This window comes from Rhinatrema bivittatum, chromosome 4, assembly GCF_901001135.1.
Source record: "Rhinatrema bivittatum chromosome 4, aRhiBiv1.1, whole genome shotgun sequence".
Classification (NCBI taxonomy): Eukaryota; Metazoa; Chordata; class Amphibia; order Gymnophiona; family Rhinatrematidae; genus Rhinatrema; species Rhinatrema bivittatum.
In genome coordinates this window covers 82,583,377-82,596,045 of record NC_042618.1, presented here as the reverse complement: position 1 = coordinate 82,596,045, position 12,669 = coordinate 82,583,377, and the positions used below count along the sequence as shown (strand labels likewise).

Sequence of the window (12,669 nt, the reverse complement as noted above, 5' to 3'; positions counted from 1 at the left end):
ACTGTCACACCAGTTACCTGACCAGTTTCAGGACGGATTACTAAAACTCGTGCACAAAGGCCTGGAGGCGGGTAACACGAGGTTCGAGCAACATATGATTCCTTTGAAACAGCCTCCCGACTGTCAGCGTCAGGAATCACAGCCAGAAGATGGGCCTGGTTGAAATCATCGGAGCTGAGACCAGAGGTACAAGAGCGCTTGGCAGACTTGCCTTGCCTTGGAGAAAACCTCTTTGGGGATAAAGTTAAAGAGGCGGTGGCGACAATTAAGGATCACACTGAGACCCTTAAACAACTATCTCAGCTGCCGCAAGAAGTATACCAACCTTCTAGGAGGCTTCCAAGAAGAGAACCAAGGAAACCATATTACCGCCCTCGGCGGTATTATCCCCCAGCAGCCAGACCCAGACAGCAAAGGCCTACTCAAAGGTCACAACCTCGCCAGAGACCTGCCAGACCTCAACAGCCTCCACCTGCAGCGTCCACGTCTGGATTTTGAAATCCAACCAGAGAGCATGAGTCATTCCAAAAATCCTTGCCCACAATTACCTGTCGGAGGCCGAATTTCTCATTTCCATCAAAATTGGAACTCCATCACGACAGATCAATGGGTACTCTCAATTGTATCTCAAGGGTACCACTTGGATTTCCTCACTGTACCAAACGACAATCCTCCTATCCCATCTTGGACAGTGTCTTATCATTACACAATTCTACAAGTAGAATTATCCACCCTACTGACTGCCAAGGCCATAGAAAAAGTTCCCAGGCCTCAGTGGGGCAGAGGATTCTACTCCCGATATTTCCTCATTCCAAAGAAAACCGGGGGCCTACGCCCAATCCTAGATCTCAGAAATCTCAACAAATTTCTAAAGAAAGAAAAATTCAGGATGGTGTCATTAGGCACCATGCTACCTCTTCTTCAAAAAGGAGATTGGCTCTGCTCTCTGGATCTTCAAGACGCTTATGCTCACATTCCCATTTTTCCTCCTCATCGACAGTACCTGCGATTTCTGGTGGAAGGTCAGCACTTCCAATATCGAGTACTGCCTTTCGGCCTAGCCTCAGCACCTCGAGTGTTCACAAAGTGTCTTGCAGTAGCGGTGGCACATCTTCACAAGCAAAGAGTACATGTGTTTCCCTACTTGGACGATTGGCTAATCAGAAGTCAAACACAAAACGGTGCTCTCACTTCTCTCCATCTCACAATGCAGTTACTTCACTCCTTGGGGTTTCTCATCAACTACGAGAAATCCCATCTCACACCATCTCACCAATTACAGTTCATAGGTGCAGATCTCAATACTATCACAGCAAAAGCTTTTCTTCCAAGAGACCGTGCTCAGGCACTCGTCCTCTTAGCACAATCAGTTCGCAATCAATCTCGAGTTACAGCTCATCAGTGCCTCACCCTACTCGGACACATGGCCTCAACAGTTCATGTAACTCCCATGGCCAGACTGACCATGCGCCTACCGCAATGGACACTCAAATCTCAATGGATTCAAGCCATTCAACCATTGTCCACTCCCATTCGTATCACACCAGATCTAAGATCATCTCTTCTCTGGTGGACATCCGTAATCAACTTGCTCAAAGGCCTGCCTTTTCAGCAACCAGTTCCACAAGTGACTTTAACAACAGATGCATCCACCTTAGGGTGGGGTGCGCACATTGCTCACTTAAAGACGCAAGGCACGTGGACAAAACAAGAAGCCTCTTTTCAAATAAACTTCCTGGAGCTTCGAGCTATACGCTATGCTCTACATGCGTTCAAGGACTGCCTTTCACACAAGACTGTTCTGATCCAAACGGACAACACAGTAGCCATGTGGTACATCAACAAGCAGGGTGGTACGGGCTCGTACCTCCTTTGCCAGGAAGCAGCTCAAATATGGGACTGGGCCCTAGCACACTCAATTCTACTACGGGCCCACCTACCTAGCAGGCATCCACAACACAGTAGCGGATCGCCTCAGCCGCCACTTTCAACCACACGAGTGGTCCCTCGACCCAGCGATAGCAACCAAGATATTTCAACGCTGGGGTCAACCAACAATAGATCTCTTTGCGTCACCTCTGAACTACAAAGTGAACAATTACTGCTCTTTCCTCTTCCGGCAGAACAACTTACCAAAGGACGCGTTTGCTCGCCATTGGAACTCAGGCCTGTTATACGCGTATCCACCAATACCGCTCATAACCAAAACATTAGTAAAGCTACAACAGGACAAGGGGTCCATGATACTCATAGCCCCATATTGGCCTCGACAAGTATGGTTCCCCACACTGCTAGATCTCTCAGTCAGGGATCCCATTCGCCTGGGAGTAGCTCCCAATCTCATAACTCAGGAACAGGGTCAGTTGCGCCATCCCAACCTTCAATCCCTGTCCCTGACAGCATGGATGTTGAAAGCTTGATCTTGCAACCATTCAACCTTTCAACTAATATATCTCAGGTACTAATAGCTGCACGTAAACCTTCCACTAGAAAGAATTATTCCTACAAATGGAAAAGGTTTACTTTATGGTGCACTCAGAAAGATTTAGATCCTTTCACTTGCCCCACTACCACGCTACTAGATTACCTTTACCATCTCTCAGACTCTGGTCTTAAGACGTCATCTGTAAGGGTACACTTAAGTGCAATCTCAGCTTATCATAACAAGCTAGGTGATGCGCCTCTCTCCACACAACCTCTCGTCAGTAAATTCATGAGAGGCCTAACTCACATTAAACCTCCAATTCATTCCCCAAGCATTCAATGGGACCTAAACGTAGTATTAACTAGGCTCATGCGTTCCCCATTTGAACCCATAAATACCTGTGACCTTAAGTACCTAACTTGGAAAACGGTCTTTCTTATAGCCATTACATCAGCTAGAAGGGTCAGTGAATTACAAGCACTAGTCACATACGAACCTTTTACAAAGTTCCTACATGACAGGGTAGTCCTCCGGACACATCCAAAGTTCCTTCCTAAGGTTGTCACGGAATTTCATTTGAACCAATCCATAGTTTTACCAACATTCTTTCCTAGGCCTCATTCCCATCAAGGTGAACGAGCCTTACACACTTTGGACTGTAAGCGTGCGTTATCCTTCTATTTAAACCGCACTACAGCCCAAAGAAAATCCAGTCAGCTGTTTGTATCCTATGATCCAAACAAACCAGGTAAAGCAGTGGGTAAGCATACTCTGTCAAACTGGCTTGCAGATTGCATTCAATTTTGTTATGGAAAAGCAGGCCTTACTCTTCAAGGGCGAGTAAAAGCACATTCAGTCAGAGCAATGTCAACCTCAGTAGCACACCTTCGCTCTGTACCTATTCTGGACATTTGTAAAGCAGCAACCTGGAGTTCTCTTCACACTTTTGCAGCTCACTACTGTCTAGACAAAGAAGGAAGACAAGATTCAGCCTATGGACAATCTGTCTTAAAGAACTTGTTTCCAGTTTAATCCCAACTCCTTCTACATCCAACCTGCTGTGATCCTCGGCTGACTCATTCAACAAAAACATTGCACTACACAATGACTCAGCCTCTAGCTTGCTAATCACCCATATGTGAGGACTAGCATCCTGCTTGTCCTGGGATAAAGCAAAATTGCTTACCTTGTAATAGGTGTTATCCCAGGACAGCAGGATGTAGTCCTCACGAAACCCACCCGCCACCCCGCGGAGTTGGGTCCGATACGTTTTATTATTTTATTTTTGGCTAACGCTATTGCTACAAACCAAGACTAAAGGGAGACCCCTGTAGCAGGGAATATCATAGCATGCTGGGCATGCTCAGTAGGCACACTGGTGCCAGTCAAAAGTTTCATAGAAACTTTTACAGAAGTTTTCCGTACATAGGGCTCCATTACTGATGTCACCCATATGTGAGGACTACATCCTGCTGTCCTGGGATAACACCTATTACAAGGTAAGCAATTTTGCTATATATGTATGTTAACTGATGATTGTATTTTGGTGGCTTTTATGGTTGTTGCAATAAACAGAAAATTACAAAAAAAAAAAGAAAGTTGTTTCAGGTCTGTGCTCCATCGGAGATTGGGGGTAGTTTGCTGGCTTGGGTCAGGGTGAGTAGGAAACCATGTGGCTCAGGTGTTCAGCACCTGGAGCCGGGGCAGCAGTGGTGGTGTGTTTTGTTTTTTTTGTCCTTATGCTCAGGTCTATTTTTATCCGCAGGCTGCTTGCAATCATGATGCTGTTTCCCACTGAGTGCAGGAAAGCGGGTTGGCCTGCGGGGGGAGGCGGTCCACCTTAATGCGGCCCTTCTCTGCCTTGGCTGTGCCTCTGGAGGCGAGGGAGCCTTTGCACAGGGATCGGGGGACAGGCGCTGCAGTCCCTGTGCAGGAGGCCCCAGGGGGGATGAAAGTGACGGCAGCCATCTTAGCTCCACATGGTAGGAGTCCTGCCATGGATGGGGAAGGCAGGGTCTCCCTTTCCGCACTTTCTCCTGTGTATCAGGGGCTTGGAGCAGGGGGAGATGTGCCAGCGGAATCATGGGAGGACCCGGCGCCCACGGAGCAGGGGAGAGACAGTGATAGATTTTCTGCTGATAGGTCTCATGCAGTAATAAAACAATCTCGCCAAGCAGGAGCTGGCGGCTAAGTGGCCAGCCTTACAGACTTAAGAACATAAGAAAATGCCATACTGGGTCAGACCAAGGGTCCATCAAGCCCAGCATCCTGTTTCCAACAGTGGCCAATCCAGGCCATAAGAACCTGGCAAGTACCCAAAAACTAAGTCTATTCCATGTAACCATTGCTAATGGCAGTGGCTATTCTCTAAGTGAACTTAATAGCAGGTAATGGACTTCTCCTCCAAGAACTTATCCAATCCTTTTTAAACACAGCTATACTAACTGCACTAACCACATCCTCTGGCAACAAATTCCAGAGTTTAATTGTGCGTTGAGTAAAAAAGAACTTTCTCCGATTAGTTTTAAATGTGCTACATGCTAACTTCATGGAGTGTCCCCTAGTCCTTCTATTATCCGAAAGAGTAAATAACAGAGTCACATCTACCCGTTCTAGACCTCTCATGATTTTAAACACCTCTATCATATCCCCCCTCAGTCGTCTCTTCTCCAAGCTGAAAAGTCCTAACCTCTTTAGTCTTTCCTCATAGGGAGCTGTTCCATTCCCTTTATCATTTTGGTAGCCCTTCTCTGTACCTTCTCCATCACAATTATATCTTTTTTGAGATGCGGCGACCAGAATTGTACACAGTATTCAAGGTGCGGTCTCACCATGGAGCGATACAGAGGCATTATGACATTTTCTGTTCTATTCATTCCCTTCCTAATAATTCCCAACATTCTGTTTGCTTTTTTGACTGCCGCAGCACACTGAGCCGACGATTTCAATGTGTTATCCTCTATGACACCTAGATCTCTTTCTTGGGTTGTAGCACCTAATATGGAACCCAACATTGTGTAATTATAGCATGGGTTATTTTTCCCTATATGCATCACCTTGCACTTATCCACATTAAATTTCATCTGCCATTTGGATGCCCAATTTTCCAGTCTCACAAGGTCTTCCTGCAATTTATCACAATCTGCTTGTGATTTAACTACTCTGAACAATTTTGTGTCATCTGCAAATTTGATTATCTCACTCGTATTTCTTTCCAGATCATTTATAAATATATTGAAAAGTAAGGGTCCCAATAAAGATCCCTGAGGCACTCCACTGTCCACTCCCTTCCACTGAGAAAATTGCCCATTTAATCCTACTCTCTGTTTCCTGTCTTTTAGCCAGTTTGCAATCCACGAAAGGACATCGCCACCTATCCCATGACTTTTACTTTTCCTAGAAGCCTCTCATGAGGAACTTTATCAAACGCCTTCTGAAAATCCAAGTATACTATATCTACCGGTTCACCTTTATCCACATGTTTATTAACTCCTTCAAAAAAGTGAAGCAGATTTGTGAGGCAAGACTTGCCCTGGGTAAAGCCATGCTGACTTTGTTCCATTAAACCATGTCTTTCTATATGTTCTGTGATTTTGTTGTTTAGAACACTTTCCACTATTTTTCCTGGCACTGAAGTCAGGCTAACCGGTCTGTAGTTTCCCGGATCGCCCCTGGAGCCCTTTTTAAATATTGGGGTTACATTTGCTATCCTCCAGTCTTCAGGTACAATGGATGATTTTAATGATAAGTTACAAATTTTTACTAATAGGTCTGAAATTTCATTTTTTAGTTCCTTCAGAACTCTGGGGTGTATACCATCCGGTCCAGGTGATTTACTACTCTTCAGTTTGTCAATCAGGTCTACCACATCTTCTAGGTTCACCGTGATTTGGTTCAGTCCATCTGCATCTTTACCCATGAAACCTTCTCCATTACGGGTACCTCCCCAACATCCTCTTCAGTAAACACCGAACCAAAGAAATCATTTAATCTTTCCGCGATGGCCTTATCTTTTCTAAATGCCCCTTTAACCCCTCGATCATCTATCGGTCCAACTGACTCCCTCACAGGCTTTCTGCTTCGGATATATTTTAAAAAGTTTTTACTGTGAGTTTTTGCCTCTACAGCCAACTTCTTTTCAAATTCTCTCTTAGCCTGTCGTATCAATGTCTTACATTTAACTTGCCAATGTTTATGCTTTATCCTATTTTCTTCTGTTGGATCCTTCTTCCAATTTTTGAATGAAGATCTTTTGGCTAAAATAGCTTCTTTCACCTCCCCTTTTAGCCATGCCAGTAATTGTTTTGCCTTCCCAAGGCAAGGCTAAGAAGTCTCGGGCTGAGGCACCTCCGAGGATGGGTAGCATTTTGCACCTGTTGGGTCTGGATCAATTGCATGGAAGCGATTCCTCTGAGGATTCGGTTGGCGCTGATCCACAGGGAAGTGATCCGCAAGGGGACCCGCAAGTGGACCAAGGCACTGATTAGGGTGTGGATGTGGGGGCTGGTCCGCTGGGGTTACCCGGATGCAGATGAGGTTCCTCTAGCAGTACGGGATGACCCAAGGGTGGTCAGGTTATTCCGTAAGGAGGAGTTGCGACCTCTTAGCCCTCAGGTTCTAGAGGAGCTGGGGATTAAGGTTGCTCAGGAGGATTCGGACAATGAAGGGGTAAGCAGGTGAAGAAGCTGATTGACTGAGAGTGGGATTTCCCAGAAGCTGGATTGAAGGTGGCCAGGGCTATGGCCAGGCTGTATCCCTTGCCAGAGGACAGCTTAGAGCTGTGGAAGATGCTGAAGGTGGATGTGGCGGTGTCCAGCGGTGACAAAATTACTATTCCTGTGGCAGGGTCAGCAGCCTTGAAAGATGTCCAGGACTGGAAGCTGGAGATCTTGTTGAAGAGGCTGTTTAAGGTCTTGGTTCTGAGCCTTAGAGCTGCAGTCTGTGCTAGTCTGATGCAGCGGGCTTGTTTGTGCTGGGTGCAAAAGGTGCAGGAGAAGGTCGCAGGAGCCTCTATGGATTCTGGCCAGGATGCTCGGTTGGAAGTGGGAGTGGCCTATGTGGCGGATGCCCTATATGATATGCTTCGCACTTCGACTATGAATATGGGGTTCATGGTAGCCACCTGTGAGGGAAATGGATGGACCGTTAGATGACCGAGGGGTTAAAGAGGCTCTTAGGGATAGGTCATTGCAGAAAGTCTAAATGAATTCTTTGTTTCTGGATTGGAAAAATGGAGGCTGTTATATTCTTCAAGAAGATCTAAAAGTTGGAAAGAGACTGCTTTTTTCACTATTTTTTATAAAAAGGGCAGGCTTAGAGACTAGACAGTGGTGGAAGAGTAAGGAGTAAAACCTGGGATAAGCATGGAAGATCCTTAGCTGTAGGGTAAGGAGGATAAAAAATGGGATGAGCACAGAAAATCTTTAGCTGAGGGGAATGAGAAGTAAATCCTGTGAAAATACAGAGGATCATTATCATTGGGGTAGGGGGAGGGGTGTAAACCCTGGGATAAGCAAAGAGGATTATTTACTGCTGGGGTAGAAAGGTTTAAATTTGGGATAAGCACTGAGAATTCTTAGTGCTGGAGAGGGGGAGGGTAAAGCCTGGGATAAGCACAGAGGATCCTTAGCTGTGAGGGAGTGAGAGGTAAAGCCTGGGATAAGCACAGAGGATCCTTAGCTGTGAGGGAGTGAGGGGTAAAGCCTGGGATAAGCACAGAGGATCCTTAGCTGTGAGGGAGTGAGAGGTAAAGCCTGGGATAAGCACAGAGGATCCTTAGCTGTGAGGGAGTGAGAGGTAAAGCCTGGGATAAGCACAGAGGATCCTTAGCTGTGAGGGAGTGAGGGGTAAAGCCTGGGATAAGCACAGAGGATCCTTAGCTGAGGGGGAGTGAGGGGTAAAGTATCTTTGTTCAAATAAATGGTGTTGGAACCCACGAGAGAAGGAACTATACTCGACTTAGTGCTCACTAATGCAGAAAATGTCTCAGATGTCCAGGTGGGTGCCCACCTTAGCAGCAGTGATCATCAAATGGTATGGTTTAATATCACTAAAAGAATAGGGAAAAGAACCACAAAGACCCGAGTTTTACAGTTCAAAAACACAGACTTTGAGGAAATGGGGAACTACCTGGAGGAAGAACTTAAAGGATGGGAGAACGAGAGAGATGTGGATCAGCAGTGGACCAATCTAAAAGGAGCAATCACCAAGGCAACTGCTCTATATGTTAGAAATGTAAAGAAAAGCAAAAGAAAACTGAAACCTATCTGGTTCTCAAAGGAGGTGGCTGACAAAATTAAAGCTAAAAGAACAGCATTCAAGAAATATAAAGGATCCCAAAGGGAGGAGCACAAAGAAGAATATTTGTATCAACTGAGGGAGAGAAAGAAATTAATCAAGTTGGCAAAGAGTCAAGCGGAAGAGAGGATTGCCAAGGAGATAAAAAATGGTGACAAAACATTTTTCAGATACATCAGCGAAAAGAGAAAGGTCCAAAGTGGTATAGTGAAATTGAAAGGTGGTAATGATCAATGTGTGGAGAGAGACGAAGAAATGGCAGAAATATTAAACGAATACTTCAGCTCTGTGTTCACTAAAGAAGACCCTGGAGAAGGACCATCTCTACACAACAGGAAACTGGAGGGAAGTGGAATAGATGAAAATCCTTTTACAGTAGAAAATGTGTGGGAAGAACTAAAGAACCTGAAAGTGGACAAAGCCATGGGGCCTGATGGGATTCATCCAAGGATATTGAGGGAGCTCAGAGATGTTCTGGCGGGTCCGCTGTGTGACCTGTTCAATAGATCCCTAGAAACGGGAGTGGTGCCGAGTGATTGGAGAAGAGCGGTGGTGGTCCCGCTTCACAAGAGTGGGAACAGGGAGGAGGCTGGCAACTACAGACCGGTTAGCCTCACTTCGGTGGTGGGAAAAGTAATGGAGTCACTGCTGAAAGAGAGAATAGTGAACTATCTACAGTCTGGAGAATTGATGGACCAGAGGCAGCATGGATTCACCAGGGGAAGAACCTGTCAGACAAATCTGATTGACTTTTTTGACTGGGTAACCAAGGAATTGGATCAAGGAAGAGCGCTCAATATCATATACTTGGATTTCAGCAAAGCTTTTGATACGGTGCCGCACAGGAGACTGGTGAATAAAACGAGAAGCTTGGGAGTGAGTGCCGAGGTGGTAACCTGGATTGCAAATTGGTTGACGGACAGAAGACAATGTGTGATGGTAAATGGAACCTTCTCTGAAGAGAGAGCGGTTTTAAGTGGTGTACCGCAAGGATCGGTGTTGGGACCGGTCCTGTTCAACATCTTTGTGAGCGACATTGCGGACGGGATAGAAGGTAAGGTTTGTCTTTTTGCGGATGACACTAAGATCTGCAACAGAGTGGACACGCCGGAAGGAGTGGAGAGAATGAGACGGGATCTAAGGAAACTGGAAGAGTGATCGAAGATATGGCAGCTGAGATTCAATGCCAAGAAGTGCAAAGTCATGCATATGGGGAGTGGAAATCCGAATGAACTGTATTCGATGGGGGGGGAAAGGCTGATGTGCACGGAGCAGGAGAGGAACCTTGGGGTGATAGTGTCTAATGATGTGAAGTCAGTGAAACAATGCGACAAGGCGATAGCGAAAGCCAGAAGAATGCTGGGCTGCATAGAGAGAGGAATATCGAGTAAGAAAAGGGAAGTGATTATTCCCTTGTACAGGTCCTTGGTGAGGCCTCACCTGGAGTACTGTGTTCAGTTCTGGAGACCGTATCTACAAAAAGACAAAGACAAGATGGAAGCGGTACAGAGAAGGGCGACCAGGAAGGTGGAGGATCTTCATCGGATGACGTACGAGGAGAGATTGAAGAATCTAAATATGTACACACTGGAGGAAAGGAGGAGCAGAGGTGATATGATACCGACTTTCAGATACTTGAAAGGTTTTAATGATCCAAAAACAACGACAAACCTTTTTCGTAGGAAAAAAATCAGCAGAACCAGGGGTCACGATTTGAGGCTCCAGGGAGGAAGATTCCGAACCAATGTCAGGAAGTATTTCTTCATGGAGAGGGTGGTGGATGCCTGGAATGCCCTTCCGGTGGAAGTGGTGAAGACCAGAACAGTGAAAGACTTCAAAGGGGCGTGGGACAAACACTGGGATCCATAAGTCAAGAGGCCACCAATGAAGAGTGGGTGACTCGCCAGAAAGATACCCTTATTCAATAAACATACACATGCTTACTGTGACTCCAGCATCGCTCTAAGCTTCAACAGCAAGAGGAAGTGGAAAAAGGATTTGCACTCACAAGAGGGGAGTAGCTGGCTTGTTACGGCGGTTACTACCCCCAAACCAAATATGCCTGATACTTCACTTTCAATGCATATACAGCAGAGCTCTCTGCTTCAACGGCAAGGGAGAAGGAAAAAAAAAAAAAAGGGTTCGCACTCACAAAGCGGGGAGTAGCTGGCTTGTTACGGCGGTTACTACCCCAAACCAAATGTGCCTGATACTTCACTTTCCATGCATATCCAGCATGGCTCTGTGCTTCAACGGCATGGGAGAAAGACTGATACATCACGCATTTCCAGCATAGCTCTCTGCTTCAACAGCAGGGGAAAAAAAAACAAAAAAAACTGATGCTTCACGCATATCCTGCATAGCCTCAACGACAGGGGTGAAGAAAAAAAGGATTCGCAATCACAAAGCGGGGAGTAGCTGGCTTGTTACAGGGGTTGGCAGGGGAAAAAAAAAAACTGATACTTCACACATATCCACCATAGCTCCCTGCTTCAACGGCAGGGGAGAAGAAAAAACAACCAAACAAGGGCTGTACAACATAGTCTAGGTAAAACAAATAAGCATGGGTGTAGCTTGCTTATTGCGGCAGTTACTACCCCTACTACCCCTAAGTAATCAAGCTAGATATTTCACTTGGATGCAGCTCCATCACTGCTCTCTACATTAATAGTGGGGGTGGAAGGGAAATAGAACCAAGAGCTAAGAGAAACAGATAAGTATGAGAGAAAAAATGTGTGAAGCTTGCTGGGCAGACTGGATGGGCCATTTGGTCTTCTTCTGCCGTCATTTCTATGTTTTTCTATGTAAAGCCTGGGATAAGCACAGAGGATCCTTAGCTGTGAGGGAGTGAGAGGTAAAGCCTGGGATAAGCACAGAGGATCCTTAGCTGTGGGGGAGTGAGGGGGTAAAAGCCTGGGATAAGCACAGAAGATCCTTAGCTGTGAGGGAGTGAGAGGTAAAGCCTGGGATAAGCACAGAGGATCCTTAGCTGTGGGGGAGGTGAGAGGTTAAAGCCTGGGATAAGCACAGAGGATCCTTAGCTGTGAGGGAGTGAGGGGGTAAAGCCTGGGATAAGCACAGAGGATCCTTAGCTGTGAGGGGTAAAGCCTGGGATAAGCACAGAGCTTTACCCTCACAGAGAATGAGTGAGGGTAAAGCTGGAGATTGATTTGTATATTTACCAATTAAAAACATTGAAAACATAAAAAGTCTGTACTTAAAATAACTGCTGCTTTGTATCAATGTGCTGTTCTGATTGCCATTTACTCAACAAACGAAAGAGCTTAGTGCATCTTGTTATGTGTCAGCGTTTGCACTGCCCTATATTTTCTGATTTCTGTCAGTGTGTCTTGGACAAATGCAGCACAGATAGAGTCCCTGGTGGAGGAGGTCATGAAACCAAACGTCCCTAGATAGATGATGAGAGAGAGAGGGCAGGCACAAGAAAAATGTTATTGGATGATAAAACAAGGGAGCTGTAGACTTTGGGCCTGATTCATTAAGGCTTTTGTCCCATTTTGTGTCTGTGGGAAAAACCCATAGTGGTTCAGGTACTTTGGTTGGTAAATGGGAAGGTTCTTGAACTTCTTGGCTGTCCACATGGATTTTTAAGACACACTGACTCGTCTGTTAAAAAAAAAAAAAAAAAAGGTAGAAGGGGGAGTTTAGTGCTTTGGATGGCAGGGAGGCAGTCAAACTGGTGGTGGGCCATTCCAGTCCTCGAGGGCCACAGACTAGTCTGGGTTTTAGGCTGTTAAGTGAATATTCATCGTTTGCATACATTTCCTGCAAGAGAGAGTTTGATTTGCATATTTGGGTTACCCTAAAATCTGACTGGGTTGCATGTGTCAAGGACTGGTATCACTGATCTAAACGGAAGTCCAAGTCAGATCCACATTCCTTCCTTCACTGTCCTGATCTCTTGGCAGGTTCATCCTAACAGCAGT

At 45.8% G+C, this 12,669-nt stretch overlaps 1 protein-coding gene across 1 annotated transcript in view; it reads left to right on the top strand.

Moving 5' to 3' along the window:
* The window catches only part of TTLL5 (tubulin tyrosine ligase like 5), a 798,469-nt gene that overhangs the window by 86,177 nt on the left and 699,623 nt on the right, over positions 1 to 12,669 (top strand). Inside the window, 1 exon segment of the mRNA XM_029598396.1 lies at positions 12,652 to 12,669. Coding sequence (XP_029454256.1) covers positions 12,652 to 12,669 — 18 coding nt within the window.